Raw genomic sequence first — 19,233 nt, 5'->3', positions numbered from 1 at the left:
TCTACAGATTTGCATCGAATCGTTTCTTATGATAGTGATTTTAATCACTGTCAGATATCATCTATACTTGTCCCATCTATGGCCTCGTCCACACTGTGCCTCGACCCCACTGTGCTACCGTTTTTTTTTTCATTTTATAATACATAAAATAAGCTTTAATTTGATATATGTTTAAAGGACGCAGTATTTCCGGAACATTTTCAAAAATTAAGTTGAAAAAGTTAGTTTTTGTAAAAAAGTTGCTATTTTAAATCCCCCCCGTGAGCAGAATAAGTGTTAGATTTTCAAAAAAAAATGANTGTTAAGTGTTAGATTTTCAACAAAATGATATAAAACGAAAGGGAAATATCTAAGGTTTTAGTATAAAAAAAAATTATGTTGATTTGTTGTAATTTTTGAAAAAGTTATGGCAGTTTTAAGTACAAAAAACATCCCGATAAAAGATGATTTTTATCGCAAACATTTTTTTTTAATTTTCGACAGCCATTTGCACATAGAAGATAGGTCGTCGGGACAAATTTTTTTTTTTCATTTGATAGTATATAACATAACCTTTGATTTAATGTTTGTTTAAAGGACGCAGTATTCCCGGAACATTTTCAAAAGTTCAGTTAAAAAAGATCTATGTTTTTTACAATATTTCAAGTTTTGAACGACCCCTATATTAGGGGAATTTGTTCAATTTTAATAAAAAGTATGTCAAATGAAAGATGTACTTATAATGTATTTAGAAAAAAAAAATTGTGCTGATACATACATTTTTCGAAAAGTTATAGCATTTTTAAGTTGAAAATTTAAAATCGAAAATTTTAACACAAAAATAGCGTTTTTTTAACTACGGCAGCCGTTTACATGCAGAAGATAAAGTGTCGGGACAAATTTTTTTTTTCATTTTATAGTACATAAAATAAGCTTTAATTTGATATATGTTTAAAGGACGCAGTATTTCCGGAACATTTTCAAAAGTTCAGTTAAAAAAGATCTATGTTTTTTACAATATTTCAAGTTTTGAACGCCCCCTATATAAGGGGAAATTGTCCAATTTTAATAAAAAGNACCCCTATATAAGGGGAATTTGTTCAATTTTAATAAAAAGTATGTCAAATGAAAGATATACTTATAATATATTTAGAAAAAAAAAATTGTGCTGATACATACATTTTTCGAAAAGTTATAGCATTTTTAAGTTGAAAATTTAAAATCGAAAATCTTAACAAAAAATAGTGTTTTTTTAACTACGGCAACCGTTTACATGTAGAAGATAAAGTGTCGGGACAAATTTTTTTTTTTCATTTTATAGTACATAAAATAAGCTTTAATTTGATATATGTTTAAAGGACGCAGTATTTCCGGAACATTTTCAAAAATTAAGTTGAAAAAGTTAGTTTTTGTAAAAAAGTTGCTATTTTAAATCCCCCCCATGAGCTGGTTAAGAGTTAGATTTTCAAAAAAATGATATCAAATGAAAGGGGAATATCTAAGGTTTTAGTATAAAAAAAAATTATGTTGATTTGTTGATTTTTCAAAAAGTTTTGGAACTTTTAAGAAAAAAAAGTGAAAAAAATGACAAATTTTATCGATTTTTAAATTTGTAATTTTTTTGGATATTTCCCCCATTTTCGGGGAACGAGGGAATTTTTTTTCAATTTTTAAGGGTAATGTCTCCAACTAGATACGATTTGTGATCTTTTGACGTACTATTGAAAGAAATCGGTCCAGTGAGAGCTGAGAAAAAGTGGCAACAAAAACAAAAAAAAAACACATCATAGTAAAATTAATACCTTTTCAGCTTCGCATCGAAACTAAAATATGCCATTTTAACATATTTTTTTTTTTTTTAATTAAACACTATCTACAGATTTGCATCGAAGCGTTTTTTATGATAGTGATTTTAATCACTGTCAGATATTATCTATACTGGACCCAACTATGCCACGACCCCACTGTGCCGCCACCCCACTTTTTTTTTATTATAGTTTCTACCATTGATAATGATCAATCAAGTACAAGTAAAGCTGAACATTATGATCGTGGAGATACTTCGCCTGAAGCTCCTAAAGCAGAAATACAGCGCTGAAGTAACAAGCGTAAAGCTATTTGGACTCGCAAATATTATTGCGAATATTTACGCTTTGGGTTCATTGCCGGCGGCAGTCAAAATAATTTACTGCTATGTATTATCTGCAATGAGCAACTTTCAAATGGAAGTATGAAACTGTTAAAGTTAAAACGACATTTAAACACATTCCATTCTGAGTATTTTGATAAGCCAATTAACTTTTTTACCGATAAGAAAACTGAATTGATGCTGCTCAAAAAAAAAAAATTTGAAAAATGCACTCTTTCCTCACCAGTTAAATGAAAACCTCACTTTGACATCTTTTGAAATTTCCAAATTAATAGCTCAGACTGGGTATCCTAATAGTGCTGGAGAAAAATTAAATACTTCCCGCTTTAAAAATTGTCGCAAATAATTTATGCGGAATAAAGGAAAAAAGTTTGTTTTTTGCGATCCCATTAACAAATAATACAGTTAAACGGAGAATTGGTGATTGCGCGAAACATTTAGAAGAAGAACTAGTTGCTAAAGTAAAAAAAAGTAAATTTTTTTCCTCGCAAATAGATGAGAGCACAGATATTGAGGATAATGCAAATCTAATGTGTTTTACCAGATATATTGACGAAGACACCACACAAGAAAATTTTTTGTTTTGTAAAAGGCTGCCGACAAAAATGACCTCAGATGAGATTTTTAAAGCGACCAATGATTTTGTCACTAGTCACGGTATTGATTGGATGAAGTGTGTTGGTCTAAGTAGCAACGAAGAACGTGCAATGGCAGGCTGTCATAAAGGTTTGTTTAAACAAATTCAAGAATTAGCAGTTAATTGTGTGTGGGTGCACTGTAGTATCCATAAATAAGTGTTGGCGATAAAACGCTTGCCTTTAAATTCAAACATGACTTTGGAAGAATGTGTCAAAGTTTGTAAACTGCATAAAATCTCGTCCATTAAATAGCAGACTTTTTATCGAATTATGCGAGGAAATGGGGAGTGATTATAAACATCTCTTTTTATATTGTAATTCACGATGGCTTTCAAAAGGAAACGTTTTAAATCGTCTGTTTGAGCTAGAAGACGAAGTCTTGGTATTTCTGAATGAGCATCCACCATCTAAAAAAGATGCTATTTTTCCATTTAAGGATAGATTTCACGATTTCGTATGGTTAATAATAGTAGCTTATTTTTGCGACATATTTGCTACTTTCAATGAATTTAATTTAAATTTGCAAGGCTTTGGTTTAAATATTTTCAAAGTATCGCAAAAGGTCGCTGCAATAATTAAAAAATTGACTCTGTGGAAACAACGACTTTCAAAAGGAAATTTTAAATCTTTTGAAACATTACATAAATTTATTGAAAATCATTTAAACTACGATGAAGAAGTTTTACCACTTGAAACATTATCAGTTTCAATTCAAGAACATTTTTCGATGCTAATAAATAGTTTTAAAGACTACTTTCCCGATATTACCTCAAATAATATGTGGATTAAAGATCCTTTTTCTGTCAAAATTGAAAAGGAAGAAATGCTTAATCTTAGTGAACAAGAAGTTGATAATTTAATTGAAATTTCATGCGACATCGATCATAAAAAAGTGTTTGAAACTGCACCACTAATTAATTTTTGGTTGGGCTGTCAAAAGGGGTATCCAAGAATAAGCGAAAAAGCTATACAATTCTTAATGCCTTTTTATACGTGTGAAGCTGCGTTCTCAACCTTGGTGTACTTAAAAAATAAGTATCGGAACAGATTGGATGTCGAACCGAATTTGAGAATAAATTTAATATCATTTCATCTTAATTTGAAATTATTATGTGATGACAAACAATATCATCCTTTGAACTAAGGCCAAAATGTGTAAAATAAAGTTTAGTTCATTTTCTAAAGTTTTACGTGAATATAACGGATTTTTTTTTAATTTGTTTTTGTTATATAATTATTTTGAAATTTTTGTGTATGAAAGAAACAGACATATAACATGATTTTTATTAATTATGATTTTTGATTATTATTTTTGAAAACGAGAAAAATATATTAAATTAGTATCGCTTAAAGAGATCAAGATTCAAATAAACATGTGATAAAAAACCCAACTCAACACAGTGGGGTTGTGGCTTAGTGAGGACGTGGCATAGTTGGGTCCAGTATAAATTTAACCTGACAATGATTAAAATCACTATCATAAAAAACGCTTCGATGCAAATCTGTAGATAGAGTTTAATTTAAAACATATTGTTGAAAAAAAGTAATGACAAAAATAAAAGAATAAAATATATACATCATGATAGAATTAATACCTCCTCAGCTTCATATCGAAGGTAAAAAAAATTATGTTGCATTTCAATGTTGGCAGAATTTAACAACCTATGTCTAAGAATAATTGATCAAATTGTATCTAAAATTATTTAGAAATCAAAAAAAAATTAAAATTTTAAAAATATAAATAATGGTCAATATTCGTTAGTTAAGCGTTGATTATAATTGACGTATTGTTCATCAAAATCAGTCCATTGAGGGCTGAGAATAATTTAGCTCCGCTTCGAAGCTAAAAATATAAGTTCTTTATTTTGTATCATTGCATATGCTTATTGTTAAATGTTTTTAAAGACAATTATTATTATTAAAAATATATTTTATTTTTAATTAATTGTCTTTTCATATGATTTATTTATTAATGTAACAAGAGAATTATATTATAGGATTATATCTACTTCTTTATTCTCGTCATTATCCCAACTACTAAGGGTCAACAACCTTTATCCTAAACTTCCACTTGATACGATCTTCCACATCATCTATGTTTACATCAGCTGTCCTCAAATCGCATTCAATAACATCCTTCCATCTCTTTTTTGGTCTTTCTCTACCTCTTCTTTATTTTTTTCACATGATTTCCGGTACATTTTCTATAACCGGCCGTCAATCCCCGGCGGCCGTGTTATCTGGCGACCAACGTGGGTTTTCTCAACTCTCACCGAACCGATTTCTTTCAATGATACGTCAAAAGATCACAAATCGTATCTAGTCGAAGACATTACCTTTAAAAATTGAAAAAAATTCCCTCGTTCCCCGTAAATGGGGGAAACCTCCAAAAAATTTACAAATTTAAAAATCGCTAATTTTCAAAATTTTTTCAATTTTTTTTAATAAAAACTGCTGTAACTTTTTCAAAAATGAACATATCAATATAATTTTTTTTATATAGATGCTTGATGTCTTTACCTTTCATTTGGTATATTTTTTTCATAAATTTAACCCTTAACCTGCTCACAAGGGGGGATTTAAAATGACAACTTTTTCACAAAAAATTAATTTTTTTAACTTAAATTTTGAAAATGTTTCGGAAAGTCTGACACTTTTATATATATCTTAAATTAAAGCTAATGTAATATACTTTATCATGGAAAAAAAAAATTTCGGACTTTATTTTGTCTTCACGGTGAAAATGGCTACCGAATGCTATTTATTTGTGAAAATTTTCGATTTTGTATTTTCCATTTTTAACTTTATAAAGCTATAACTTATTGAAAAGTGTATTGATCAATATAATTTTTTTATGGGAAATACTATTTTTATAATCCCTTTTTTCATTCGACATACTTTATCTTAATCAGGATATTAATAAGGAACTAGCAGTTTATGAAGCTTTTGGAATAATCCACCAATTTTTTAAAATTAAACACTATCTAAAGATTTGCATCNTTTCGGACTTTATCTTATCTTCATGGTGAAAATGGCTACCGAATGCTATTTTTGTGTGAAAATTTTCGATTTTGTATTTTCCATTTTTAACTTTATAGCATAATAACTTTTTGAAAAATGTATGGATCAATACAATTTTTTCATTAGAAGTAGTATTTATATACATCTTTCATTCGACATACTGTTTTTTTAAATCGGACCATTTCCCTAAATACAGGGGGGATTCAAAACATAAAAATGCATATAGAAAGTAGAACTTTTTCAACGTAACTTTTGAAAGTGTTCCGGAAGGTCTGACACTTTTATATATATCTTAAATTAAAGCTAATGTAATATACTTTATAATGGTAAAAAAAAATTTCGGACTTTATTTTATCTTCATGGTGAAAACAGACATTAAACTTAATAAAAAAAATACGATTTTTGTAAAAAAATTCTTTTTTATATTTTTAACTTTATAATGCTATAACTTCTCGAAAGATGTATGGATCAATATAATTCTTTTTTTTGTAGATGCATGATGTCTTTACCTATCATTTGGTATATTTTTTTTATAAATCTGACTTTTTACCTGCCTACAGGGGGGGATTCAAAATGACAACTTTTTCACAAAAAATTGACTTTTTCAACTTAAATTTTGAAAGTGTTCCGGAAAGTCTGACACTTTTATATATATCTTAAATTAAAGCTAATGTAATATACTTTATCATGGAAAAAAAAAATTTCGGACTTTATTTTATCTTCAAGGTGAAAATGGCTACCAAATGCTATTATTGTGTGAAAATTCTCAATTTTATTTTTTACATTTTTAACTTTATAATGCTATAACTTATTGAAAAGTGTATTGATCAATATAATTTTTTTATGGGAAATACTATTTTTATAATCCCTTTTTTCATTCGACATACTTTATCTTAATCAGGATATTAATAAGGAACTAGCAGTTTATGAAGCTTTTGGAATAATCCACAATTTTTTTAAAATTAAACACTATCTAAAGATTTGCATCGAAGCGTTTTTTATGATAGTTATAGCATAATAACTTTTTGAAAAATGTATGGATCAATACAATTTTTTCATTAGAAGTAGTATTTATATACATCTTTCATTCGACATACTGTTTTTTTAAATCCGACCATTTCCCTACACACGAGGGGGGTTCAAATCCAAAAAATGCATATAGAAAGTAGAACTTTTTCAACTTAAAGTTTGAAAGTGTTCCGGAAAGTCTGACACTTTTCTATATATATTAAATTAAAGCTAATGTAATCTACTTTATTATGTAAAAAAAAAATTTCGGACTTTATTTTATCTTCACGGTGAAAATGGCTACCGAATGCTATTATTGTGTGAAAATTCTCGATTTTTTATTTTTTACATTTTGAACTTTATAATGCTGACATATTGAAAAGTGTATGGATCAACATTATTTTTTTATGAGAAATAATATTTTTTAATAATTCCTTTTTCATTCTACATACTTTATCTTAATTAGGATATTAATAATGAACTAGCAGATCATGTAGCTTTTGGAATAATCCACCAATTTTTTAAAATTAAACACTATCTAAAGATTTGCATCGAAGCGTTTTTTATGATAGTTATAGCATAATAACTTTTTGAAAAATGTATGGATCAATACAATTTTTTCATTAGAAGTAGTATTTATATACATCTTTCATTCGACATACTGTTTTTTTAAATCCGACCATTTCCCTACACACGAGGGGGGTTCAAATCCAAAAAATGCATATAGAAAGTAGAACTTTTTCAACTTAAAGTTTGAAAGTGTTCCGGAAAGTCTGACACTTTTCTATATATATTAAATTAAAGCTAATGTAATCTACTTTATTATGTAAAAAAAAAATTTCGGACTTTATTTTATCTTCACGGTGAAAATGGCTACCGAATGCTATTATTGTGTGAAAATTCTCGATTTTATTTTTTACATTTTGAACTTTATAATGCTGACATATTGAAAAGTGTATGGATCAACATTATTTTTTTATGAGAAATAATATTTTTTAATAATTCCTTTTTCATTCGACATACTTTATCTCAATTAGGATATTAATAATGAACTAGCAGATCATGTAGCTTTTGGAATAATCCACCAATTTTTTGGTGTATGCAATGTCCTCACTATGATGGGTTTTTTTTTTCGTGTGTCTGTCACAACTTTTTCTCAGCTCTCACATAACCGATTTTTCTTAACAATACATCAATGATCACAAATCGTTTCTAATTGAAAAAATTACCCTCAAAAATTGAAAATTTGACTTCGTTCTCCGTTAATAGTGAAATTTCACTAAAAAATTACGATTTTTTAAATCGGTTAATTTTCACATTTTTTTTTCTAAAAATTGCTATAATTTATTGATAATTTATAAAGTATGTCTTTACACAATTTGACCTTATATAAATAATAAATACGATTTTTATCTATACATTTTTATACTGTATTGCATAAAAAATTAAATGTAAGAGCATTTTAGAATTATCCGTATAATCCGTAACGTCGAAGTACTGATCAACACCCGCACAACGACGCCATCATCGCTGCTAACCTTTTGATGCCCTAGGACCACGCTGTATATCACATCGTCGACGCCAGCTCATCATAAACGGCCCACGGGTCTCTACCCTCAAAACCAATATCGACCATATTTTTTCGACGTAATTTGAGTCAATTTTTAATATACTTATTAATTTTATACATATTTATTGTTGTTTATAAATAAATTATAAAAGTTTGTATAGAAATGTAACATTTTTGTCACTACTTATAAACATTTTCTTTTATATTTGTTGTATATTAAATATTAATTACATGATTGGAAAATTCGGACATTTATTATTAAGTATTTTGGTTATAATTTAAAAAATATAATTTATTAAGCAAGTAAAATTACATTAATACTCTCAATATAATTATAATCATTTTAGCTCATAACGATTTATTTAAAATATAATGTAATGGAATATAAAATATAAATAATATTTTATAATTAATCTAACTAATATAGCCATTTTCGTTAGCATAGTCGATTATCTCAATATAATCTCTTTGAGTAGCTTTAATTTATAAAGTATGTCTTTACACAATTTGACCTTATATAAATAATAAATACGATTTTTATCTATACATTTTTATACTGTATTGCATAAAAAATTAAATGTAAGAGCATTTTAGAATTATCCGTATAATCCGTAACGTCGAAGTACTGATCAACACCCGCACAACGACGCCATCATCGCTGCTAACCTTTTAACGCCTGAGGATCACGCCGAACATCACATCGTCGATGCCAGCTCATCATAAACGGCCCACGGGTCTCTACCCTCAAAACCAGTATTGAACATATTTTTTCGACGAAATTCGAGTCAATTCTTTTATATACTTATTAATTTTATACATATTTATTGTTGTTTATAAATAAATTATAAAAATTTGTATAGAAATGTAACATTTATGTCACTACTTATAAACATTTTCTTTTATATTTATTGTATATTGAACATTAATTACATGATTGAAAAATTCGGACATTTATTATTCAGATTTTTGGTTATAATTTCAAAAATAGTATTTATTAAGCATACAAAATTACATGATTGCTCTCAATATAATTATTATCATTTTAGCTCATGACGATTTATTTAAAATATAATGTATTGGAATGTAAAACATAAATAATATTTTATCACAAAACTAATTAATACAACCATTCTCGTTAGCATAGTTGATTATGTTCAAAAAACCTCTTTGAGTAGCTTCATGAATGGTATTTATACTCCAAGGACAATTATGTTCATGGGCGTATTTTATACAACGAAACTGACCATTTGCAGCAGCAAGTCTTGTGGTGCCTTCATCCCATTTACATCCATTTTCATGAGCATATATTAAGGAACTTAAATTTCCCCGCATGGCAGCTGTAACTATTGTACCTTCATCCCAATTACATCCATTTTTATGAGCAAATTTCAGACAATCAATGCAACCACTTGCAACTGCTTCCCTTGTTGTACCATCATCCCATTTACAACCATTTTCATAGGCATATTTGATACATTCTAATTGTCGATTGGCAGCAGCGCCTCTCATCGTACCTTCATTCCAATTATATCCATGTTCATATGCATATTTTAAACAATCTAAATTACCATGTGCGGCAGCTGTATTTAATGTTTCTTCGTGCCATGAACACTCCTTTTCATGAGCATACTTTAAACAGTCTAAACAACCACTTGCTGCAGAAACTCTAGTTGTGTCATGATCCCATGGACATCCATTTTCATGTGCATATTCTAAAATTTCAAAATTACCATTCATGGCTGCTGTTACTATTATACCTTCATACCGTTTGCAATCGTTTTCAAATGCATATTTTAAGATTTCTAAATTACCATAACTGGCAGCAGCTTGTGTTGTATTTTCATCACACGGACATCCATTTTCAATTAGATAATTCAAAATTTTTAAACTACTTCTATTAATAGCCACAGTAAGTATACCGTCATCCCATGGACAACCATTTTTATGTGCATATTTTAAAATTTCAAAATTATCATTTATGACTGATGTAACTATTGTACCGTCATCCCATTTGCAACCGTTTTCATGAGCATATTTTAAAAATTCTAAATTACCATAATTTGCAGCTACTTTTGTTGTTCCTTCAGGCCATGGAAATCCATTTTCATGTGCATACTTTAAAATTTTAAAATAACCATTATCGATAGCCACAGTAGTTATCCTATCATCTAATGGACATCCGTTTTCATGTGCATATTTTAAAATTTCAAAATTACCATTTATGGCTGCTGTAACTATTGTATATTCATCCCATTTGCAACCGTTTTTATGAGCATATTTCAAAAATTCTAAGTTACCATAAATTGCAGCTACTGTTGTTGTTCTTTCAGGCCATGACAATCCATTTTTATGTGCATATTTTAAAATTTTAAAATAACCATTATCTATAGCCACAGTAGTTATCCTATCATCTAATGGACATCCATTTTCATGTGCATATTTTAAAATTTCAAATTTACCATTCATGGCTGCTGTAACTATTGTATCTTCATCCCATTTGCAACCGTTTTTATGAGCATATTTTAAAAATTCTAAATTACCATAATTTGCAGCTACTTTTGTTGTTCCTTCAGGCCATGGAAATCCATTTTCATGTGCATACTTTAAAATTTTAAAATAACCATTATCGATAGCCACAGTAGTTATCCTATCATCTAATGGACATCCGTTTTCATGTGCATATTTTAAAATTTCAAAATTACCATTTATGGCTGCTGTAACTATTGTATATTCATCCCATTTGCAACCGTTTTTATGAGCATATTTCAAAAATTCTAAGTTACCATAAATTGCAGCTACTGTTGTTGTTCTTTCAGGCCATGACAATCCATTTTTATGTGCATATTTTAAAATTTTAAAATAACCATTATCTATAGCCACAGTAGTTATCCTATCATCTAATGGACATCCATTTTCATGTGCATATTTTAAAATTTCAAATTTACCATTCATGGCTGCTGTAACTATTGTATCTTCATCCCATTTGCAACCGTTTTCATGAGCATATTTTAAAAATTCTAAATTACCATAATTTGCAGCTACTTTTGTTGTTCCTTCAGGCCATGGAAATCCATTTTCATGTGCATATTTTAAAATTTTAAAATAACCATTATCAATAGCTACACTAATGATCCTATCATCTAATGGACATCCATTTTCATGTGCATATTTTAAAATTTCAAATTTACCTTTCATGGCTGCTGTAACTATTGTATCTTCATCCCATTTGCAACCGTTTTCATGAGCATATTTTAAAAATTCTAAATTACCATAATTTGCAGCTACTTTTGTTGTTCCTTCAGGCCATGGAAATCCATTTTCATGTAAATATTTTAAAATTTTAAAATAACCATTATCAATTGCTACATTAATGATCCTATCATCTAATGGACATCCATTTTCATGTGCATATTTTAAAATTTCATATTTACCATTCATGGCTGCTGTAACTATTGTATCTTCATCCCATTTGCAACCTTTTTTATGAGCATATTTTAAAAATTCTAAGTTACCATAACTTACAGCTACTTTTGTTGTGACTTCAGGCCATGGAAATCCATTTTCATGTGCATATTTTAAAATTTTAAAATAACCATTTTCAATAGCTACACTAATGATCCTATCATCTAATGGACATCCATTTTCATGTGCATATTTTAAAATTTCATATTTATCATTCATGGCTGCTGTAACTATTGTATCTTCATCCCATTTGCAACCGTTTTTATGAGCATATTTTAAAAATTCTAAGTTACCATAACTTGCAGCTACATTTGTTGTGACTTCTGGCCATGGAAATCCATTTTCATGTGCATATTTTAAAATTTTAAAATAACCATTTTCAATAGCTACACTAATGATCCTATCATCTAATGGACATCCATTTTCATGTGCATATTTTAAAATTTCAAAATTACCATTCATGGCTGCTGTAACTATTGTATCTTCATCCCATTTGCAACCGTTTTCATGAGCATATTTTATAAACCATAATATGCCATATCTTGCAGCTGCTTTTGTTGTTCCTTCAGGCCATGGAAATCCATTTTTATGTGCATATCTTAAAATTTCAAAATATCCATTATCCACAGCCACAATAGTTATCCTATCATCTAATGGACATCCGTTTTTATGTGCATATTTTAAAATATCTAAATCACCATTATTGATAGCCACAGTAGTTATCCTATCATCTAAAGGACATCCATTTTTATGTGCATATTTTAAAATTTTAAAATGACAATTCTCGGCTGCATTAACTAATGTACCTTCATCCCATTTGCAACCGTTTTCATGAGCATATTTTAAAAAATCCAATTCATCTATTCTTGCTGCTACGTTTGTTGTTCCTTCAGGCCATGGAAATCCATTTTCATGTGCATATTTTAAAATTTCTAAATTGCCTCTTATATTAGCTTCTATAATTATGTCATCATTTAATGGATGTCCATTTTCGCGAGCAAAATTTACACAATTTAAATTACCACCTATAGCAGCATCACTAGTTATGTCTTCATTCCAGTTGCATCCATTTTCACGTGCATATTTTAAACATTCGAAATGTCCGTTCAAAGCAGCATTACTGATTGTTTCTTCATTCCAACTGCAGTCATTTTCATGTGCATAGATTAAACATTCTAAATGCCCATTTGTTGCAGCAGCTATCGTTGTGGTTACATCCCACTGACATCCATTTTCATGTGCATATTTTAAACATTCATAATGTCCATTCAAAGCAGCTTTACTTGTGGTTGTTTTATTCCATCTGCAGTCATTTTCATGTGCATAGATCAAACATTTTAAATGCCCATTTGTTGCAGCAGCTATCGTTGTGGTTACATCCCACGGGCATCCATTTTCATGTGCATATTTTAAACATTCATAATGGCCATTCAAAGCTGCTTTTCTTGTTGTTTCTTCATTCCAACTGCAGTCATTTTCATGTGCATAGATCAAACATTCTAAATGCCCATTTGTTGCAGCATATATCGTTGTCCTTTCATCCCATGGACATCCATTTTTATGTGCATAGATCAAACATTCTAAATGCCCATTTTCAGCAGCATATTGCGTTGTTCTTACATTCCATGGATATCCATTTTCATGAGCATATTTTAGGCATTTTAAATTACCATAACTAGCAGCAACTAATGTTGTTCTTTCATCACATGGACATTTATTTTCAAGTAAATAATTTAAAATTTTTAAACTACTTTTTCTAATAGACGCAGTAAGTATATCGTCATCCCATGGACATCCATTTTCATGTGCATACTTTAAACATTCATAATGTCCATTCAAAGCAGCTTTTCTTGTTGTTTCTTCATTCCAACCGCAGTCATTTTCATGTGCATATTTTAAACATTCTAAATGTCCATTTTCAGCAGCGTCTCTTGTTGTGTCTTCATTCCAACTGCAGTCATTTTCATGTGCATAGATCAAACATTCTAAATGTCCATTTCCAGCAGCGTCTCTTGTTGTTTTTTCATCCCAGCTACAGCCATTTTCATGAATATATTTTAAGGTTTCTAAATTACCATAACTAGCGGCTGCTCTTGTTGTGTCTTCATCCCAGCTACAGCCATTTTCATGGGCATATTTTAAACATTCGAAATGTCCATTTGCAGCAGCTTCAGCAGTCGTATCTTCATCCCATTCACAACCACTCTCGTAAGCTAGTTTTAATGTTTCTATGTCACCAATTTCAGCAGCATATTCTGTGGTACCGTCTTCAAACGGGCATATTTTTTTTTCATCCAAATTTTTATTTAAAATACCTAAATGCGCATATTAATTGAATTTTTATTATTATATTCAAATTTAATTAGATTACATAAAATTATGTAATTAAGTGTCTAAGATGCNCATAAAATTTTGTAATCAAGTGTCTAAGATGCCTAAATTTTAGCCCTTCTCTATTTTCTTTAGTTATATATATTTTGTTTGAATATATTCCTATTAAACAAAAAGTTAATTTGAAGTAACGATAGTAGAATTATTTTGTATAATAGTAGATTGTTGATTGCAATAAGTGATGGGCATTTTCAAATATTTTAAACTATATGTTAGTATTCGACCAGGCCTACTATAAGTATTTGACTGACCAACACCACGTGCCATACGTCACGGTGCAATGTCCCGCGAGTCCTGCAAGGCCGACTACGTCCCGCCGTAAATTATACGTTAAGTCTTCTTCCCGTTGTCTAAGTGACAACGTCGAGGGTGTACGCCACCGGCTCTGAACGTGTCGCACGACCAGACTCGATGAACCTATCAACACTTGCGCTCCATTGATAATCAACGCTGTTCAGTTTTTGACGCCTGAAGATCATGCCGTTAACTGCGTCGCCGATGCCAGCGAAAGCGCCGCGAAGAATATTATTATATTACAATAATTATTTAAATTTTTTTTCTAACCATTATAAGTTAAGATAGCCTAATATACCGTTTTTAGATAATATTATTAGTTAACACCTGTTAAAATTATCTAGTAATTAAAAATTTCATAAAAATTTCAAAATCGGGTAATGATATAGGCACCCTTCTTTACCGTTAATTCCACCTAAATTTTTTTAAATTGTTTCACATATTAGTTATTAATTAAGAAATTTATTTGATAAACTTTAATAGACATAAATATTATAAAATAAAATTTACCTTCGTTAAATATCAAACATGAAATTGTCATAAAAAAATATATCAATTGCCAGTTCTAAATTGCCAGAATAAAATAAAATTATCTTTTAGATTTCAATAAAGTACTTCAAAGAATGTGCATTACTCACCTTCATGTTACGCCTCTTAATTTTACTAAATATTATATTCTGAATAACTAATAGCATTTCTTTATTTAAATAGGTGTATATATAAAAAAATTATCGGGCATAATGTATTATTTTATTATATTCTTTAGTTTAAAAACATTATNGGGCATAATGTATTATTTTATGATATTTTTCAGTTAAAAAACATTATTTACTTAATTATTTTAGTCAATCTATTCATATACATGTAAAAAAAAGGGCAAATCAGGATTGATATAAACACATTCTTAATTTAATATAATGTATATTTATATTTATTATAAATATAGTATAAATTATGATCAATGTTATGTTGCGCACTTTAAATTAAAAAAAAAAAATTTACTGACTACTTGTATTCTATACGTAAATAGTACTTGAAGTTAGAAAGCAATGCCTTTTGTGTAAAAATTTCACTGATTTTTGTGTTTTTATAATTTTTTATGCTTATATTTTAAGTAAAACAGTATTGTCTTAAAGGAGAGCAAAGGTACCCCTCTTTTAACCACTCTATCTTTTTTAAGATTTAAAATTGAGTTATCAATTATTGACAGCTTTAATGTAAATCTAATAGATGTTTTAAAAGGAAGTCGCTAGCCCTTTCAAAAAAAAAATGTTTAATCGTCCAATAATTTATGATAAATTACAATTTCAATTTTGAGAATAAATACTCAAACCCTATTATAGTTTTAAAACTTCTCTCGTGAGCAACAGATTTTGTTAGACGGAAAAATCTAATTAGCTCCTATTTAAACTAAAAATAATTAAAATTATGTATTTTAAAATAGACGAAAAAAATTTTATTTTTTTAAAACATCATTTACAAAAGTTATAAGACGTTAAATTTACATACATTAAATTTATTTTTAAGTGATACTAAAATAGTAATCTAAAATAATGCAATTTAAATTTTTTGTTCATTTAAAAAGTACATTTGATATTAATGTATTTATTTTAAAACACATTAACGTTATAATTTCATACTTTTAAAATAAGTATGACCAATACTTGATTTAAAAACTTAGTGGCATGTAAAAATATAAAAAAATATTACATTTTAACTTCGGTGCAATGCTGAGAAAATATTAATTTTATCATTATAATTTATTTTTATTTTTTTTTTGTGTCTGTCAATACATTTTCTCAGCTCTGACAGGACCGATTTTTCTCAACTATACGTCAAAAGATCACAAATCGTATATAGTTGAAGACATTACACTTAAAATATTTTCCCTCGTTCTCCGTAAATGGGGGAAACCTCCAATTTAAAAATCGGTAAATTTTGTCATTTTTTTCACTTTTTTTTTTAAAACTTCCATAACATATTGAAAAATGAACAAATCAAAATAATTATTTTTATTTATTAAAACCTTGGTTATTTTTCTTTCATTTGATATTTTTTTTTTTTAAATCTGGCTCTTTACCTGCCCACTAGGGTGGATTTAAAATAACAACTTCTATACAAAAATTTAAGTTTCTCTACTTAAGTTTTGAAAATGTTCCGGAATTACTCCGAGCTTCAAACATATATTACATTAATGCTAATGATATGTACTATATGTTTAAAAAAATAATTTTTCCTGACGACTTTATATTCTATATCAAAATGGTTGCCGTAGTAAAAAAAGATGCAATTTTGGTGTTAAAATTTACTATTTCATATTTTAGCTTTGATGCGAAGCTGAGAATGTATTGGTTTTACTATGATGTGTTTTCTTTCAACGATACGTCAAAAGATCACAAATCGTATCTAGTCGAAGACATTACCCTTAAAAATTGAAAAAATTTTCCTAGTTCCCCGTAAATGGTTGAGTTTGGGTTGGGTTGGGTTACTGTAAGGGTACATTGTTGAATTATATTTATAATAAAAATATAGAATGTATAGAATCTTTTTACATATAATAAAACAGTCATAGATTTTGTGTAATGGTTTATTAGCAATAATTATATAAATTATGACAATAATTTTTTTGTTAATACAAACAAGTTTATACATAAAACTGCTTAAGAAAGTATATATTTAATTAAACGAGAAAAAATTGAAACACAATTGATCAGTGTTAACAAAAGTATTAATATAATAAAGTTATCAAATATAATAATAAATATTTTGAGTGTAAGATTATAAAATGATTTATTAGTTGAATAACAGATTACATTATTTTATTTGGAATTTATTCTTAAAATATATTTTTGTTATCATAATTTAATAATTATGTTTATGAATAAAATTAACTCCATTATAAATTACGTTAATCATTATTGAGTATTGATTCTGACAGAAAATAATGAAAAATGTACAAAAATAATAAATTTAAAAAAATATATCATAAATAGGAATAAAAAAAACATTTATAACATGTTCGTTATTTTTTAAATTATTTTCAAATAAATAGTATGTATGTATTTACATGGATATGATAAAAAAAATTAATTTATATTAATATATAAATATATTTATATTTATTAATTTATAATTTTGACTCCATTGTCTCCAGACTTTTAAAATTATATTCCTTAACACTATATGTTGTAATGATTTATTGATATAATATTATACAAAAAAAATTATATATTATATAAAAAAGTTCATGTACTCTAAGTAACTTAAGTTACTTAGAGTATATGAACTTTTTTATATGCAAGATGTTTAAAATTGATTTGACTTTCACTATACAATTTATAAATTTAATGTTATCTTTTAACACTTATAAGTTTAATTAACGTATTATTGAGCGATAAAAATTAATTCTATAATAAATATATTAAAATTTCATTTAAAAGTTCAAAAAAATAAGGCTAAATATAGTTTTCACAAACCTCGCTAAATGTAATCGAATTCTCGACTATCCAACAATTATAATAATATGACTAAATTTTTTTTTTTAGTGCTTTTATCGGCTCATTTAAGATTCATAGCGGCCTCTCCCAAAGAAGTAGGTTTTCTTAACCATTTATACTTCGGGACGGGTGGTTAGTCCGTTGCCGAAGAGAGGAAGCTGGCGACTTCCATTACTGAACTGATCTCTCGTTCGGCAAATGAAGCCGCCTGTGACCAAGTTTCGAACCCGAGGCAGTACGCGCCAAGCACTGCCACGTTACTGACTCGGCCACACCGTCCTCCCAAAAATGACTTAATTAACTTGATTAATAATTTAATTAAATAAATAGTATAATTTTTACTATCAAAAAAGGATTAAAAATAATTATTTTAATACCATTATAATGGCAATATTTAATTCGAAATAAATTCAATTTTTTCAGCAATAAAAATTTAAAAAAAATGACCGACTCGAATTAAATAATAACAATGAAGACCAAAATTTTAATGATATCTTGTAGGGCAGTGATTGAATCTATGTAATTCGTTTATAACAGTCTACCAAACTTAAGGACACAGATTTTAACAGTATTATCGTAGAGTCAAATTATTAATCATTAGTAAATGGATTCATTCAACTCACATCTCCGAGNTTATCGTAGAGTCAAATTATTAATCATTAGTAAATGGATTCATTCAACTCACATCTCCGAGTTGATTCATCAAATCAAATCATTCGTGAATTACACAACATTAAATTGTATAAACTTTTATCCCAACAACCCGATATCTGTTAGTATGACTGCTTCAAATTTGTACCAAACATAAAAAAAGAATGAAAAATCTGGCAATTTTGTTATGGTTTAAAAATATTTGTTCCTGAAAACACATTTTGATGTCAATTTTTTATATTATATATTTATTACAAAGGTTTTATAATCTGTAGCGACTAACGTCGTAATAAAAGAAGAAAGAAATCAAACCGTACAGATCGTTCTATAGATGGCGTAAAGCCGTTTAATGAAGAAAAGTGTTAACACAAAACAACAGATAAAATATAAACCAAAAGTAACAATAATACTATTATTAACAAAGTAACAAATAAAGTAACAATAGTACTAATTATTTAGTAGTCGCACTGGGATGGTTTTATAGATTGATATATACACCCAAAGAAAAACCTCAATCAATTTTGATAGAGAAATTTTATCAAGGGTTTATGATAATGTTTTATTAATATGAAC

The 19,233-nt window shown here is 28.1% G+C and overlaps 1 protein-coding gene across 1 annotated transcript in view; it reads right to left on the bottom strand.

Moving 5' to 3' along the window:
• The window catches only part of LOC126900644 (uncharacterized), a 60,532-nt gene extending 45,301 nt beyond the window's left edge, over positions 1-15,231 (bottom strand). The window contains exons 1-3 of the mRNA XM_050676502.1: positions 15,151-15,231; positions 15,023-15,077; positions 10,366-14,142 (exon numbers count right to left, since the gene is read on the bottom strand). Coding sequence (XP_050532459.1) covers positions 10,366-14,142; positions 15,023-15,077; positions 15,151-15,207 — 3,889 coding nt within the window. The 5' untranslated portion in view covers positions 15,208-15,231. The remainder of the gene's footprint in view (positions 1-10,365; positions 14,143-15,022; positions 15,078-15,150) is intronic.
• Between the last annotated feature and the right edge of the window lie 4,002 nt (positions 15,232-19,233).

The sequence above is a fragment of the Daktulosphaira vitifoliae genome, unplaced genomic scaffold (assembly GCF_025091365.1).
Source record: "Daktulosphaira vitifoliae isolate Bord-2020 unplaced genomic scaffold, ASM2509136v1 Scaffold_3, whole genome shotgun sequence".
NCBI classification, from domain to species: domain Eukaryota; kingdom Metazoa; phylum Arthropoda; class Insecta; order Hemiptera; family Phylloxeridae; genus Daktulosphaira; species Daktulosphaira vitifoliae.
Note: the sequence above shows the minus strand (reverse complement) of the source record. Positions and strands in the feature narration are given on the sequence as shown.